The sequence below is a fragment of the Arvicanthis niloticus genome, chromosome 10, assembly GCF_011762505.2.
Source record: "Arvicanthis niloticus isolate mArvNil1 chromosome 10, mArvNil1.pat.X, whole genome shotgun sequence".
Classification (NCBI taxonomy): domain Eukaryota; kingdom Metazoa; phylum Chordata; class Mammalia; order Rodentia; family Muridae; genus Arvicanthis; species Arvicanthis niloticus.
In genome coordinates, this window is record NC_047667.1 from 24060884 (window position 1) to 24076922 (window position 16039).

A 16039-nucleotide genomic window follows, 5' to 3' on the forward strand; every position below is an offset into this window, starting at 1 on the left:
GTATGTAAATTCATGATCATCATCAAAATTTAAAATTTTAGAGAAAAGTTTTTTTTAGACATCACAACCAATCAATGTTAATATCTTACTGGAAAATCCAGGACTTAACCAAGCATGGTGGTGCCTCATGCCTGGAACCCCTGTGGCACACAGAAGTCTAAGATGGAAAGATCGACTCTAGTTTGAGACCATCCTGGTCTACGTGGTGAGTTTGAGGCCAGCCAGGGCTGCACACTGAGACCCTGCCACAGAACAAAAGCAAACAAAGCCCAGGGTTTGATAAACTGGTAGGCAGCATAGTTCAGGCCAACCTCAACTTGTGACCGTTCTCTTTCATCCTCAAGAGCTGGAGTTTACAAACATGGGCCAGCAGGCAGCTAATTATCAGAATCAGCTGTGCTAATATAATTGGAACTGACTAGAAACCATAATAAGGGAACTTTTATTCAGAACATCAATAAAAATAACAGATTTCTTGTTTAGAGAATATAGTTATGCAAACAGTAGCGAGGGCCAGCTGAGGTAGATGTGCAAGAACTTTCTAACCTGTCTTTAAAATGTTTTTTAGTCTAAAATCATTTCAAAATAGTGTCTTTTAAAATAATAAGAATTATAAGAACATGAAAAAAAAGGTACATACTGGGGGAAAATATTTGTAATACGTATCTGACCAAGGACTCATACCCAGAAAATATTAAAAATGTCTGCAAATCAGGCTGGGGAGACAGTTCAGTCAGTAAAGAGCTAGCCTTGCAAGCATGAAAACCTCTGAGTTCAATCTCCAGAATTCACATTTTAAAATGCAGGTATGGTGCTTGCTGGCCAGCCAACATGTACACACACACAGCTGGACACTTAAAATCCCAGTGCTGGAAAGGTGGGGGAGATGGGTGGAACCTTGGGGCTTGATTGCCAGCCAGCCTAGTTACTTCTAAGCACCAGGCCAGAAAGAAATTACAACTCAAAAAAGAAGAAGCAGGAGGAAGAAGAGGAGAAAGAAGAAAAAGAAGGAGGAGGAGAGGAGAAAGAGGAGGAGAAGCAATGGCACCTGAGGAACAGCATTTGAGGTTGTCTTCTGGCCTCCACATGCATGTATATACATGTGCAAATATATATACAAACAATGCCAAACAATCATTAAAGGACTTATTTAGTTCACAAAGACCTGAATAAGCCATGACAACAGCACATATATGCACACTCATACTCCCTCTCAGCGATGAATATACTGTAAAGTACATGATGTCATTCATCATTGAAAAAGAATAAATTAAAGTTAGAATGAAAAGCCAGCCATGGCAGTGTAAGCCTGTAACCCCAACACTTGGGAGAAAAAGGCAGGAATGAGATCAGCAGTTCTAGGTCATTCCCAGCTGCATATCAAGTTCAAGGTCAGCCTGGGTACAAGAGATCCGGTCTCAAAACAAAAATCTCAATAAAGTAATCCTGAGAGACGGAGGCAGAAACATGGTATCTTGATGAGAGTCCAATGAGCGTGGGCAGCTCCACGCCTATGCCTGGAGGTTTGCAGTCCACATGGCCTCACTCCTGGGCTTTATCTCTGTTGCTATACACAGTTTTCTTCTGCAGATGATCCACCTCTAACATCCTAGGAGCTTCTCTGTGTCTTTGATAACACCCTCACAACTGCACACATTGCTCTCCTGGGGACTACCTACCTGGGAGAAAGGCTTTCTTTTTCTTCACCTTTTAATCAAAGGTAGTTAGCCACCAAAGACTCATTATTTCCTGAACACTCCCCTTCTCAGAACATTTGTACTAATCAGCTCATTAGGTCATGAGCTCCCATCAACTCGAAGCATCACCACCTCATCGGAGATAAAAGACACAGCCACGCTGTTCCTGGTGTGCTTTATCTGGGTGTGGGTCTTGATATACCCTTTTTAAAAAAGAATCAATTGCCTTGCTGAGCTATTTTCACTTTATTTGTGTGTTCCTTTGTTCCACATCAAAATTATTCTCATTTCTAGCATAACTACAAGCCACTCAGACCTTGCCACACAGTACCTGGCTTCCTACATTTTTCTTTGAAATCTGGATAAAGTTCCCACAGTCCTATAACCACCGCATTCTGAATACCTGCAAAATCAGCAACGTGTACACAAGGCCAAGGCCTGCTTCAAAGAAGTAGCCACAGCCCTTGGGGCACAGCTGCAGCGACCTGGGTGGCTTAACTAACAAACAAGCACTTCTCTGATGGCTCTGAGCAAGCAGGGAGGCCAAGAGCTCTTTTCCTAAAGCAAAGTGTTCCAAGTGAGTTACACCCCCTTATAGCCTTGACTCTGCTATAGGAGGAGGAATCCAGCCAAGTCCTGAAATACCTGTAAGATATCTTTCCTACGGTTCTGGTGCAAAGCACTTAACTCTTTTTAATGACCCCAATCTCCTGGGTGCCCACTTTCCTCAGCCCCAAGCTAATAACCTCTGTTCTAGGTAATCTACAAGTTTTTCCAAACCTTTTGTTCTGCTCTCTGCTCACACTTCTCACTATAGAGCTAGATAAAGCAGCAACAATACAATACCACGGCAGTCTAAATGGTGCGCTAACTAGCATTAGAGCATCACTTTTAGGTTCATCTCTCAGCAGCCCTTACACAGCGTAAACAAATGGTCTCCAGCTCAATTCCCAAACCGTCCTCATCCATACCTGAAACTTCACACCATCACTACTTTCTACGTTCCCATCACCATTCTGCCCTACACGACCAAAAAGAGGCTCCCAGCAAGCTCCAGACATGTTTAGTAGATAAAAGCACCTCATGCCATACAAGGACCTGAATTTGGTTCCTAGCACTGATATTGGCAGTTCACAACCACTTGTAACTCCAGCTTCCCGAGATCTAACACCCTCTCTTGGCATCTGAGACACTCACACACGGAAATAAAAATAAATCTTTAGCCAGGCAGTGGTGGCGCACACCTTTAATCCCAGCACTTGGGAGGCAGAGGCAGGTGGATTTCTGAGTTCGAGGCCAGCCTGGTCTACAGAGTGAGTTCCAGGACAGCCAAGGCTACACAGAGAAACCCTGTCTCAGAGAGAGAGAGAGAGAGAGAGAGAGAGAGAGAGAGAGAGAGAGAGAGAGAGAGAGAGAGAGAGAGAATCTTTAAAAGGGGGGTGGGCATCTCCAATGAAGCTCTGCTTACAGCACTGGGCTTCTCTAGCCTGCATCTCCAAAATTTTCCTAATTCTCTCATAAACCATATGCTCATGTAGTCATAAGGAAAACTCCTCTGGGACTCATTTTCTCTACTGGACTTTGCATACCTGAAACCAAATACCTAACCAAACTTAAGAAAGGACATATTTACTTTGGCTCATGGTTTCAGATGTGTTGGTCATCATAACAGAAAGCAGACAGCCAAGCAAAGGAGCCTATAACCATGAACAGGAAGCAAAGGGAAAGGCATGAGGAAATGATACAAATATGTATTTTGTCTCTTTTTATTTTTTAAAAGTTTTTCTCTGTGTAGCCCTGGCTGTCCTGGAATTCACCCTGTAGACTAGGCTGGCCTCCAACTCAGAGACCCACCTGCCTCTGCCTCCCAAGTGCCGTGCGCCCCCACACCCAGCTCTTTGTACTCAAACGAAATGACCAACTTCCTAGGCCTTTATTGCTCCCTGCAAACCGTCTACTTGCAAAAATGTTTATTCCTGCAACTTCTGTTACTGTAAATAGGCTTAACTATGGCCAAAATTCCTTTTGATGAGCATAGAATTCAAAGACCACCTGTTAAGTCACCAATAAAAACTGTATTTTAGGACAGGAGAGATGGCTCAGCGGTTAAGAGCACTGACTGCTCTTCCAGAGGTTCTGAGTTCAATTCCCAGCAACCACATGGTGGCTCACTACCATCTGTAATGGGATCTGATGCCCTCTACCAGCACGAAGGTGTACATGAAGATAAAGCACTCAAACACATTAAGTAAATAAAAACTGCAGACTGGAGTGTAGTACAGCTGCTACCAATCCCTGTCAGTCCCAGTCACTTAGAATTTGTTTCACATAAGGTGAAAGACCTTGTCTCAAAACAAAATAAAACAAACAAAATTAACCACTACAGCCACCTATGTAATTACATTGTTTTTCTATTTAATTTGCTTAAATTTTTTCTTACTTTTGCTAACTCTAAGATCTGTGCATTTTCATAAGCATCATGACCTTTGTCATCCCTGACACAGTTACTAAGTGTAAGGATGAGAATGTGTCAGAATCAGCGGTGCTCAGCCACAACCCCTGCAGCAGCCCACACCCACAGACACCTACTGGAAGACACTGAGTCTCCAGCTAACAGACCGCCAGATGCTAACAGACCACCAGGTGCCAGGGTTTCTGACCTGGGGAAGTGAGCTTACATCAAAAGAAGTGTTGGTGGCCACACATCCAGATCTCCTTCCCAGCTCCTTCCTGGGAGTCAGAAAACCCGGTTTCAGGCTTATTCTGTGACAGTGATGACTCGGCAGCTAAGAGCACTTAACACTCTTGGTCAGTTTCCAGCACCCACATGATGGCTTACATCCATCAAGAACTCTAGTTCCAGGGGATCCAACATCCTCGATGAAGAAACCACACAAGCACCTGGTACACAGACATATGTGCAGGCAAATACTCATACACATAAGATAAATAAATCTCTGTCAGGCATAATGGCACATGCTTTTAGTTAAAGGCCAGCCTGGTTTGCATGTGAGTTCTAGACCAGCCAAGGTTACTGGACTCAAGTAGGCGGAGTCTTAAGTAGGTCTGTACAGTCTGGAAGCTTCATTCCTACTGGCTAGCTTCATAGTGCTAGAAATTTCTATGCATGGTAAGTGGTGTTTGGGGGTAAAGGGGGGACGATGGATGCTAATCAGTATTGGTCAACTGGAAACCCTTTGAGATACACTGAAGACAAGATATGTCACTTGCCCACTGATACTACAGGGCAGAAATGTTCGGGAATAACCAACCACTGTAATTGTAATCTAGCACTCGGGTGACACAGGCAGGAAGATTTCATGTCTGAGACCAGCTTGGGCTGTGCAAGAGGACTTTGCCCAAAAAGAAAAAAAAAAAAACACAATTAAATAAATATGATGGAATTAATACTGCTATATACTGCTATGTGTTTTATTGTTATTGTCTGTGTGTATGGGATGAGGTGGAGACTGGGAAGCAAACCCGTAGCCTGTGTGCGCTAGGCTAATGCTCCACCATTGAGCTAGCAAAGCCCCAGCCCCAGTGCTGCTAATGTCTTTATGTTCCATTTAAGTCTCATAAGATTTATTCTTGATTGGTTGTCAGGAAGGAATTGGATTTAAAGCCTGCTCCATAAGATGATGGACCCTATGCCTGGTACTGTTAGCTGGGCCAAAATCCCATGTCTGGCTAGGTCATGGCCCTAGAGAAGAACCCAGTACTATTATTATTCTGCTAAATGGATGTAATAATAAACTTCTCTGTGTTGGGGGCTGACTTTTAGCAGAAAGCGGCTATCAGCTTTGCAGCCATCTTAAGCCATATACCCTGACATGAGACTTGGATTACAAAAGCCTACAACAGCTGAGCACACTCCGATAATCTTGGTTTAGATACCTTGAGATTAAAGGTGCCTGAGATTAAAGGTGTGTGACTTAAGAGTATGACTTAGAAGTATAGAGATCAGAGTTAGAGACAAGACCTAAGAGCATGATTAAAGGTGTAACTTAGAGGCGTGGCTTAGAAGTAAGACATAAAAAAGGCAGAGGCAGACAGTAGAGATTCAGACTATAGAGGGAGAATCAGACAGGAGACACTTAGAGGAAGAGAGACTGAAGAATAAACGGGATTGAATCACACCCTGTCTGGTCTCCATTCTTTGAGTCTGCCCTCACCATCGCTCTTGCTGAACCTCGACCCTCAGACCAGAGCAGCAGCTTGGGCCGGGATACAGTGGCCGCCCAAACGTGGGTCAGCCCGGGCCCCAACATTATTTTGGCGCCTGAACAGGGACTAGTGTGGACCCCAACATTATTTTGGCGCCCAAAAAGGGACTCGAGCTTGGGCCCCAACATTATTTTGGCGCCCAACGTGGGGCTAGTGTGGACCACAACATCTCTGTAAAGTCTTCTTTACACCAATAAACTGTGCATTTCTCAGCCATCATCAGTGAAGCTTCCTTTTGCAGTAGACAGCAAATAAAACAGAGGTTCACAAATGGTCAGTGTGCAGAGAACAAGTGACTGTGGTGTGCTCAGCTCTAAACAGGACATCTGTGTCACACTCCCTCCCCAACAAGAACCAGAGCTCATTACAGAAGAGGGATCAGAATGACTAAGAACACAGAGAACAGTGAATGTTGTGAGGAGGGCTTTGCCAGACATGATAGAACAGTTGCACACATGAACTCACATGGTTGGGATTACATGCACATATTTGCACAAGATGGGGAGGGGATGCTCAAGAAGTCCCACCAATAGCTGACATGCCACTGGCAGTTGATAGCCACTGAGGGAGTCAATTTCCTTCAGGGTAATGGGCCCTGGGCTATGCTCCATTAGACAGTCACGCACCCAAGCATACACAAGCAGCATCAAATGGACTCCGTGAGTATTAATCTAAAAGAGAGAGAGAATGTGAAATTGGGAAGGAAAAGTGCAAAGGCTGGGAAAAACTGGAGTAAGTACATGGGCCAATATATATGTATACATGTATAAATATTGAATAAATTATTTAATAAGATAGAAAACATAATAGTGTTTTACAACTTCTAAATCCCCAATGTATCAGAGGAGAATTACCAATGTCATTTTCTGAGTTAGTCCTGATGACATAAACCTATAATCCCAACTACTTAGGAGGCTTAGACAAAGGACTGCGGTTCAAGATCTGCCTGGGATACGAGTGAGTTCTAGGCTAACCTGAGCAACTTAGTGAGACCCTGTCTTAAAAGAAAAGAAAAAGGAGGCCTGGGGAGGCCTTGGGAGGCCTGGAGAGATAGCTCAGTGAAAGAGTGCTCATGTAACATCCATAAAGCCTGAAGCTCAACCAGCAATGCCACTAATAAGTTATTTTCTATGTACACCATGACATAAAAGGAGGAGCAAATAGTTATAGTGGTATATACCTATAACTCTAACACTTGTTAGGCTGGGGCACAAGTTCCAGGCTACATAGCAAGATACTGTCTTGACTGAAAAAAAGAAAAAAGGGAAAAACATAGCAAGTAGAAATCTGAATTTTACTTTGTTCTGTTTTAATTTTTTAAATTACAATATTTGTATTCGTGTGGGAAGGTACATACAACAGCACATATGTGGCGTCAGAGAGCAACTGGTGAAAGGTCATTCTTCCCATCCAAAGGCGAGTCGCACCTTAACCTGCTGAACCATATCACTAGCCCTGACATTTGTTTTATAAAAAGCATTTCTGGGCTGAAGAGATGGTTCAGCAGTCAAGAGCACTGACCGCTCTTCCTGAAGACCTGAGTTCAATTCCCAGACCACTCACATGGTGGGTCGCAGCCATCTGTGACTCCTTGAGCTCTCTCACCCTCATCTAGCCTCCACAGGTTCCAGACATACCTATGGTATGCAGACATATACATTCTGAAGAAAAACACCCAAATACATCATTTTTTAAATTATGTGGAAGAATTTAATTAATCATCATTTAGGCCTGGCTTGGTGGTGCAGGCCTGTAATCCCAGGTACATGGGAGGCCAAGAGAGGAAAATGGGAAGTTTGAAAGTTCTAGCCCTGTATAGGCTACAGAGTGACTTTTAGGCCAGCCTGGGCAACTTAACAAGATCCTGTCTCAAAATTTTAAAAGTAAAAAAAGGGCTATGGATGTAGCATGGTGGTAGAATGTTCTCACAGGCACAAGACCTATATTCAATTTTCATAGTGGGTAGGAGGAATCAAAGGTCATTCAGAGGTGGTGAGCCAGAATTCCAATACAGGTTTGAGCAGGCAGACCAAGAGTTCAAGGCCAGCCTTGGCCATACAACTAAACCTTGTTTCAGAGAAGAAAGAGACTGGCTGTGTATGATGGTACACATCTTTAATCCTAGCATCCCAGAAGGCAGAAGCACTAAGATCTCTACATAGTAAGACCCTGTCTCAAAAAGAAAAGGAAAAGAAAATCAGACTTTTAATTATTCAAATACAAGAGTACCTTATAGACAGAACAGGAAAATATTACCAAAAAAAATTATATACTGAACAGAAAGATGAAATTCACTGCGTATCCGTTTCCTCTATTTAAAAGGCCTTCAGCCAGGTTCAGGGATGTGTGCCTACAGTCCAGGTTACTCAGGAAGCTGAGGTGGAGATCTGACTCCAGGAGTTCCAGGCCAGCCAATATAGAAAATAGAAATATAGAAAAAGAAAATATAAAAAAGCCAGTCTCGAAAACAGAAGTCCTGAGCCTTGGTGATCCTGTCATGAAATGGGCACAGCACAGTGCTGAAGGACAGTGTCCATTCTTGTCTGGAAGCTGCTGTGCTGTGCTGTGCTGTGCTCTCACTTGTGGTCTGTCTCAGCACCCACTAAGCATCACATTCCCCAGCTACTGACATTGGTGAGGCTGCCGGAGCTCTGGAGCTGGTAAGCTGACCCTCAACAGCTGCAGCTTGGCCTCTCTTCCCAATCACTGCCCAGTACCTGAGTGACTGACAATGAACTAGGTCTTCTTCTGCCCTCATCTTTCATATTATTGACTGTCAAGGGGTAGCAGGCTCAATGTGGGGGGAAATCACTATGAAGGAACTCATGAAACTAAAGCTTTGTCCACAGGACCCAAACACAATCTGTTTGAACATATTAAAATCCTATCCCATACTTATGGCACTAACTTTTAAAAAACAAAAATCTTAAAAGTTTCTGAGTTAAAATTTAAAGAGAGAGAGAGAGAGAGAGAGAGAAGAAATGAACGAACAAGAAACAACCTAAACTGCCTCACAGAAATGGTTGCACATAAACAGGGCATAGCTTACAAACCAAACATCTCATTGTAAACTTCAGTCAGTTAGAAAAGCATCTTCTTCCTTAACCTGGAAGAGCAGAAGAAGGCAGCCAACCTCATCTCCATATAAACACTCCATTTTCTGAGACAAGCCCACCGTTTGCCCACACTTGGCATGGGTGCCTCCCATCTTCTCCGTGACGCAGTGCCTGTGCAAGAAGCCGTTCACATAACCAAAGTACCCTGCTTATCTGTTTTCCAGGTTAAGACTTTTAGGTTTCTTTCATAGTGGACCAGGTTGTGAGGCCAAGAAATCTTTTTTCTAAGGTTTATTTATTTATTTATTTATTTTTGTTTGTTTGTTTGTTTTTTCTAGACAGGGTTTCTCTGCATAAGCCTGGCTGTCCTGGAACTCACTCTGTAGACCGGGCTGGCCTCGAACTCAGAAATCCACCTGCCTCTGCCTCCCAAGTGCTGGGATTAAAGGCGTGCGCCACCACTGCCCAACGATTTATTTATTTTTATATGCATATTTTGTTTGCACAATGTCTGTCCACCACATGCAAGCCTGGTGTCCACAGTGGCAAGAAGAGGCTGCTGGACCCCTTGGTACTGGAGTTAGAGATGGTTGTGAACCACCATGTGGGTGCTGGGAACTGAATCTAGAGCCTTTGTAAGGGCCAGTACTCTCAACGGCTAAGCCCCAAGAATCATATAGTTGAACTGGAATACTTCAGAATAAAATAAACTTCAGGAAAGACAACACAACAGACTGAACACAGGCTGGTGGCAGAGCACTTGCAAAGCATGCACAGGCCGCTGGCAAGGAGAGCCATGAAGAAAACAGGTATAGAAGAACAGCAGTGAACTCTGCCCCACTGTCGTGTCACTGCAGATTTACATATTTACATATATCCTGAACTAACTCTCAGCAACACATCAAGCCTTGCAACAGTTCATACCCTATATCTAAGTTAGCTCCTTTATTTCAATCCTTACAAATTAAATTTTTCATATTTCGGTATGTGCACCGTTAAGTGCCACGGTGTGTCAGTGCAGCTCAGAGAACAACTTGTGGGAGGCAACTGCCTCCTTACCCATGTGGGTGCTTGCTGCTTCCTTGGCAGCAAGCACCAGTACATATTGGGCCATCTTGCCTGCTCATATTTGTTTAAGGGTTTTTTTTTTTTTTTTTTTTTTTAAACAGGATGCTTAAAGAAACAAAAATAGAATGATCCGATGAATTCTCAAATAATTAATTAATGACTAATCTTGTTTCTTTTGTGAGTGCCTCAACCCCATCCTGACAGAGGTATTTTAGAGCCAATTATAGACATCATCCCATTTGCAAGTACTTCAATTCTCAAATTGCAAGTATCTCTAAGAAATAGACAATTAAGTAAAATCAATCATAATTCCAATAACTTACCCAAATATCAAAAATTCTCTCTTTTGAGAGAGAATTTCTCATAGGACATAGAGGGGTGAGTGTGGGTGCCTCAGGAAAGTCTCCTCCTTAAAAATGTTCAGTAGTGTTTAAGTTTCTCTAGTCTTAGATTTTTAAAATAAGTTTATTAGAATCAGCTGGGCAGTAATAGCACACACCTTTAATCCCAGAACTTGGGAGGCAGAGGCAGGCAGAGCTGAGTGAAAGGCTGGCCTGGTTTATAGAGAAGCCCTGTCTTGAGAAAAAAAAAAAAAAAGAAAGAAATTTATTAGACCAATGTTTCAAGCAAAACTTGAACCTGTTAGTATGTATCTTAAGAATCGTGCTGTAGGATTTCTCTAGGGAGGAAGGATGAAATTGTGACAGTAATGACAGTGATCTTCATCTTCATCACGGTGGAAGTTACACATGTGTCAGAACTCACGGAATTCTCAATCAAAGAGCAAATGTTACAAACGAAAATCTGTCCACCAGGTAAGGTGGAACATACTTATAGTCCTAGAACTCAAAAGGCTGAGGTAGGAAAACAGCAAGCTCGAGGTCAGCCTCAAGCTATCACATAGGGAACCTCTGCAAAGGTCTACAGCAAGCTGGAAATAACCTAAATGTCCTAAAACACACGTACACATGTTTTAAAATATTTCAAAATGGCTGATAAGATAGCTCAACAGCTAGGCGTCGTGACGTAAGTCTTTAACCTCAGCTCTCTGGAGGTAGAGGCAGGCAGGTCTCTGTGAGTTCAAGCCCAGCCTGGTCTACAAAGCAAGTTCCAAGACAGCCAGGGTAATTATATAGAGAAATTCTGTCTCAAAAAAAGAACAAAACAAAACAAAACAAACAAACAAACAAAAAAAAAAAAAAAGAACAAACAAAAGATAACTCAACTGGTAAAAAGCATTTGCTACCAAACCTGATGCCATCACTAAGTTCACTCTGTGGAACCCACATGGTAGAGAAAGAACCAACTCCCAGAAGTTGTCCTCTGGCTTCTAAGTAATTGTACACAGACAGAGACAGAGACGATGGAGGGGAGGGAGAGGAAGAAAGGGAGAGAAGAGGATGGGTGGGACAGAGAGGAAGAGAATATGAATAAAAAGAAGAACAAATAGATATCTGGCCTGAGTACAAATACAAATGAGAGTCAATTCCATGTGCACTTCAAAACAGGGGGAAAAATCCAGTTCAGTCTGGCTGCGGAGTGTACAGAGCATGGAAACTTGGGACTAATGCTCACAGGGCAAGGAGCCAGGTGCCCAACATAGCCTGGTGCATCATATTAAACAGCATGACAGGGTGTGCTACTGAAATGATGAGGGATGACGACAGTTCTACAAACAGTCCCGAAAGAGCCAACAGGATTTTCCAAATCCCATGCTGCCATGCATCCGACATAAGCAGTTCAGTCAATACTTGGAATAAGGCGTAGGTAAGTCACTTCACAGATGGAAGAAACTGAGAGAAATTAAGTTATAAACTTAATGAATGAAATGAATGGGAGGAGACTAAAAGACTAGGCTTTTTCTTTCATAAAGTATATTCTTTTATATTGACCTGAATGTATGTGCATCCTAGCCTTCCTCTGTCTCCCACTGACTCTCTATCTTCCTCTTCTCATCCGCACCATTCTTCACATCTCTTCCAAAGAAATATGTAATTGTAACTTCTCTAAAGTTACATGGTCACCTGAAGCAGGTCTAGAATGACAGAGGTAGCCAGGCGTGGCAGCTCATGCTTGGAATGCCAGCACTCAGGAGCAAGAGGCAGGAAGATTCCAAGTTTGAGGTGGTGTGGTCAAGATAGTGAAATCTGTCATAGGCTACACAAGCTGAATTTGAATCTGAGATTACTCTGAGGGTCCAAATCTGCAATGTGTGCAACCACAAACCTCTGTCCAAAGCTAGACCACACAAGTCCAGACTCGTGAGGATCCCAAGACAGGAGGTATTTACCCCTAATGAATAAAGAAGTTGGATTATTATCACATACATTTCTTATGAGTATATATAAATAAAATGGAGGCTCCTAAGCAGAAACAAGGGCTTCCAAGGACTGTACCATTAGATTAGCACTGTCTTCACTGAGGCCTTAGGACATTTAATGCAGCTACCAAATCTTAATTTACTCATCAAAATACATCCAGTCTACTACTATAGAGATACGTGTATAGCCATGTTGACTGCTGTCCACTCACATTAGCAAGGAAATAGAACCAGCCTAGATGCCCAATAGATGCCCAACAGATGAACAAATTAAGTAAATATGAATATATTAAGCAAAGGGACCCAAACTCAAGAAGACAACCACCATGTGTTCTCTCTCATGTATATATGTATATAAACAAGGATGACGGCTCAAAAACTCTAGAAAGGAGACTAAGAGAGGGTGAAAAGAGATGCCAAGGAAGGGGGCGTGATCAAAAGGGTACCTGTGACATGAAAGCAGAAGAGGGACTCAAGGGGAGGAGGCAGTGGAGAGGAGGAGGACAGAAGGAGAGAGCACGAGAGTGGGTGGACAATCAACTCAAACACATTTTGTCCTAAATGCCATCATAAATTTATTTCTTATGTCAAAAAAGCCATTGTGATACCTAATACCTCATATGCTAATTTTAGAATATAAAATTTAGGACCAGTGAGATGGCTCAGTGGTTAAAGGCACTTGGGCTCTTCCAGAGGACCTAAGCTCGGTTCCCATCCTCTACGTCAGGTAGCTCAAAGCCAGCCTGGGCTATACGGTCCGTTTCAGGCTAGCCTAAATTACAGTGCAAGACCCTTTCTGAAAGGAAAAAGAAAACAAAACAAAACAAAAAAAAAAAACCACAAAAAACAGAAAGTTGTTTGACTTGACATCAAATCTTTGAGCAGAGCAATCTTTAACTGAAATTGTCCAGTACTGAGTATACATATTCAATCTGAATGCCATTAGTTATTGTCTACTGTTATGAAGAGACAAATGACCAAGGAAACTTATTAAATCTGGAGACACTTTTCTATTACATTGTAGATAAAAAGAATGATCCCACAGCTAGCATCCCTTCCTCTCCTACTTCAATGGACTACTGAACATAAAGAGTGGGTCAGCTGAGAGACAGTGCCCTTCGGGATCAACACTGTTAGTGAAGGAAGGAGAGGCAGTAAGGCAGAGACAAAGGTAGAGAGAGGCAGAACTGCAAGGGGAGGACCTACCATGAGTGACTTCCCAGAGTAACAGTAAAAGATATGGAAGGTCTACACTTAGCTGGCACCGTCACTTGTAAAAGAAACAGGGGCAGTTGGTAAACATGCTTGCTGAACAAGCCTCCCTGCCAACTGAGTTAGTTCCATCTCCAGAACCCAGAATCCAGGATGGAAGGGGAGAAAACTGGCTCCTCTAAGTTGTCCTTTTCAACTCCACACATATATGATGGCACATACACACACCTGAACTCACACACACATACACCTGCATTCACACACATATGTACACAATCAGACACTAATCAAAATAAAAATAATAAAAGAAGCACAGTTACTGAGTTATACCATATTATACTAAAAAATAATATTAGTATTAAGGTGAAGAATGGCTGAAGATCCAGCTGAGCTCTGCCCTTCACATGTATGGAGAAGTCGCCCTTCCAAGAGTTCAAAAATTTAATTTAAAACCTACTTAAAGTTGACTGTAGTTCTCTTAGTTTTTACCACATTCTATACCCAGTTCCTTACTTAGTGGGCTATGAGAGTTTGTGATTGAAATCTGAAAAATCAATACCACAGTTAACTCTCCCCCTTCCTAGGTTCTCACACACACAAAGTTTTTGAAGTTTCATCTTCCCCCTCTGGATACGGGAGTCACATTATTACCAGCTATACCCACTGCAGAAGAACACAAGATTACATGAGGGAAGACACAATGAAATCATTCTTAAACAGCAAAGTACTATATAAATACTGGTTGCTATATATAAAGCTTCAGGTGGGATTCTGAATAAAACGGGCTGAGAGGAGGAGTCTCTTCCATAGGAAGAGAGCAATAAGAACAACCTTAAGCTATTAACTAAATATATCTAAGGAAAGGACTTAGCACAAACTTCAATTAGTATTTAAAAGTGTTTTTGTTTTGGGGGGTGGTCTTGGGTTTTTTGTTTGTTTGTTTAGTTGGTTGGTTGGTTGGTTTTTTGAGACAAGGTTTCTCTGTGTACCCCTGTCCATCCTGGAGCTCACTCTATAGACCAGGCTGGCCTCAATCTCAGAGATCTGACAGCCTCTGCCTCCTATGTTCTGAGATTAAAGGCATGGTCCATCACCACCCGGCAAAAAGTTGAATCTTCTGTGAACGCATTCACTTTGCACATACGGCAAAGGAAAACTAAGAAAGAGTTGTGGATGTAGCTCTGTTGGTAGAGTTCTTGCCTGGCACACACACAGTCCTAGGCTTGATTCTCAGCACTGCCACGACTGGACAGTCCCAGCACTGGGGACATACACAGAAGGATCAGCTACATGAGAGTTCTAGGTCAACCTGAACCTGAACTACCTACAGGTCTGTGTTGTTGTTTTTAGAAAAGAAGAGGAGGAAGAGGAAGGGGGGGAGGAGGAAGAAAGGAAGGAAGGAAGGAAGGAAGGAAGGAAGGAAGGAAGGAAGGAAGGAAAAGTGGGTGCCCAGGTCTCAGCTCACCAAAATAACTGATGAAGTTCAAATGGGGAGAGAGGGTGGAGTTATGACAGTCAGTATACAGAGAATATTGTTGCATAAGTGAGAGAAATCAAGGCGTTATTATTAAGCACAGAACTCTCAGATTACCTGTAACTCATATATATAGTCATTTCTTTTTTGGAAGATTACCATTTCTACAGAGGGACTCCGAAATAATAAGTCTATTCCATAAGTACCAGATAGAAATAATTCTGTCCCTGACTGAAGTAGCGCTGCTGCAGAGAAAATAAGACACCCATAACAATGAGGTCAAGGGTGTTCTAAGGGTGGCCTGGGGAAGGCACAAATCACACATCAGCAAAACAAGTGTCATTTTAAAAAAAAAAAAAAAAAAAAAAAAAAAAAAAAACTGCCTGTCTTCATCCACTACTGGGGTTTTTCTTTAATTGACCTAAGACGTTTTGATAACTGAGCCACACAAACAGAAAGTTGAGTTTTCTGAAAACGGTATCAGGCTAATGACCCTAAGTGTGAGTGACATGATGTACAGGCACAGGACAGAAGTAAAGATGACTAATCTATAGAGATAACACCAAGGACCAAATCTTCAGTCACCATGACAACCCAAGTAGGTGGAGGGAAATACAAACACTGACCAGTCACCCAGGTGACACCAGTCCTTCAAGTAAAGACCCTAACCCTGGTTATGAGTGGAAGAAGGTGGCCAAGAATGTGAGTTGACTGAAGTGGCATGGTCTTTGCAAGAGGGCTCTCCGAGGACACTAATAATATTCTCGGTGAGGCAGCTCACAGGGTCACAGGCTTGCAGGTCAAAGACCCCACACAACCGAAAGAGAAGTCCTACCTGGTGCAGGGCTGTCAAGCCGTCCACGTTGACCGTGTTGATGTCGGCACCTCTTGCCAGAAGCTTTTTCACCTCGTCCGTGTCCCCGCTGGAGCAGGCAGCTAGAAAGACCGCACCGTCCTCGAAGCGGACCCTGGGGCTCCCGCGTCT

At 42.8% G+C, this 16039-nt stretch overlaps 1 protein-coding gene across 10 annotated transcripts in view; it reads right to left on the minus strand.

Moving 5' to 3' along the window:
- The window catches only part of Ppp1r12b (protein phosphatase 1 regulatory subunit 12B), a 203273-nt gene that overhangs the window by 186926 nt on the left and 308 nt on the right, over positions 1–16039 (minus strand). For all 10 annotated transcript variants that reach the window (XR_013112823.1, XR_013112824.1, XR_013112822.1 and 7 more), the window contains exon 1: positions 15890–16039. This exon is cut by the window's right edge. Coding sequence is in view for 7 of the 10 variants with exons in the window: in XM_076941236.1 (XP_076797351.1) it covers positions 15890–16039 (150 nt within the window). In the remaining 3 variants the exon portion in view is untranslated. The remainder of the gene's footprint in view (positions 1–15889) is intronic.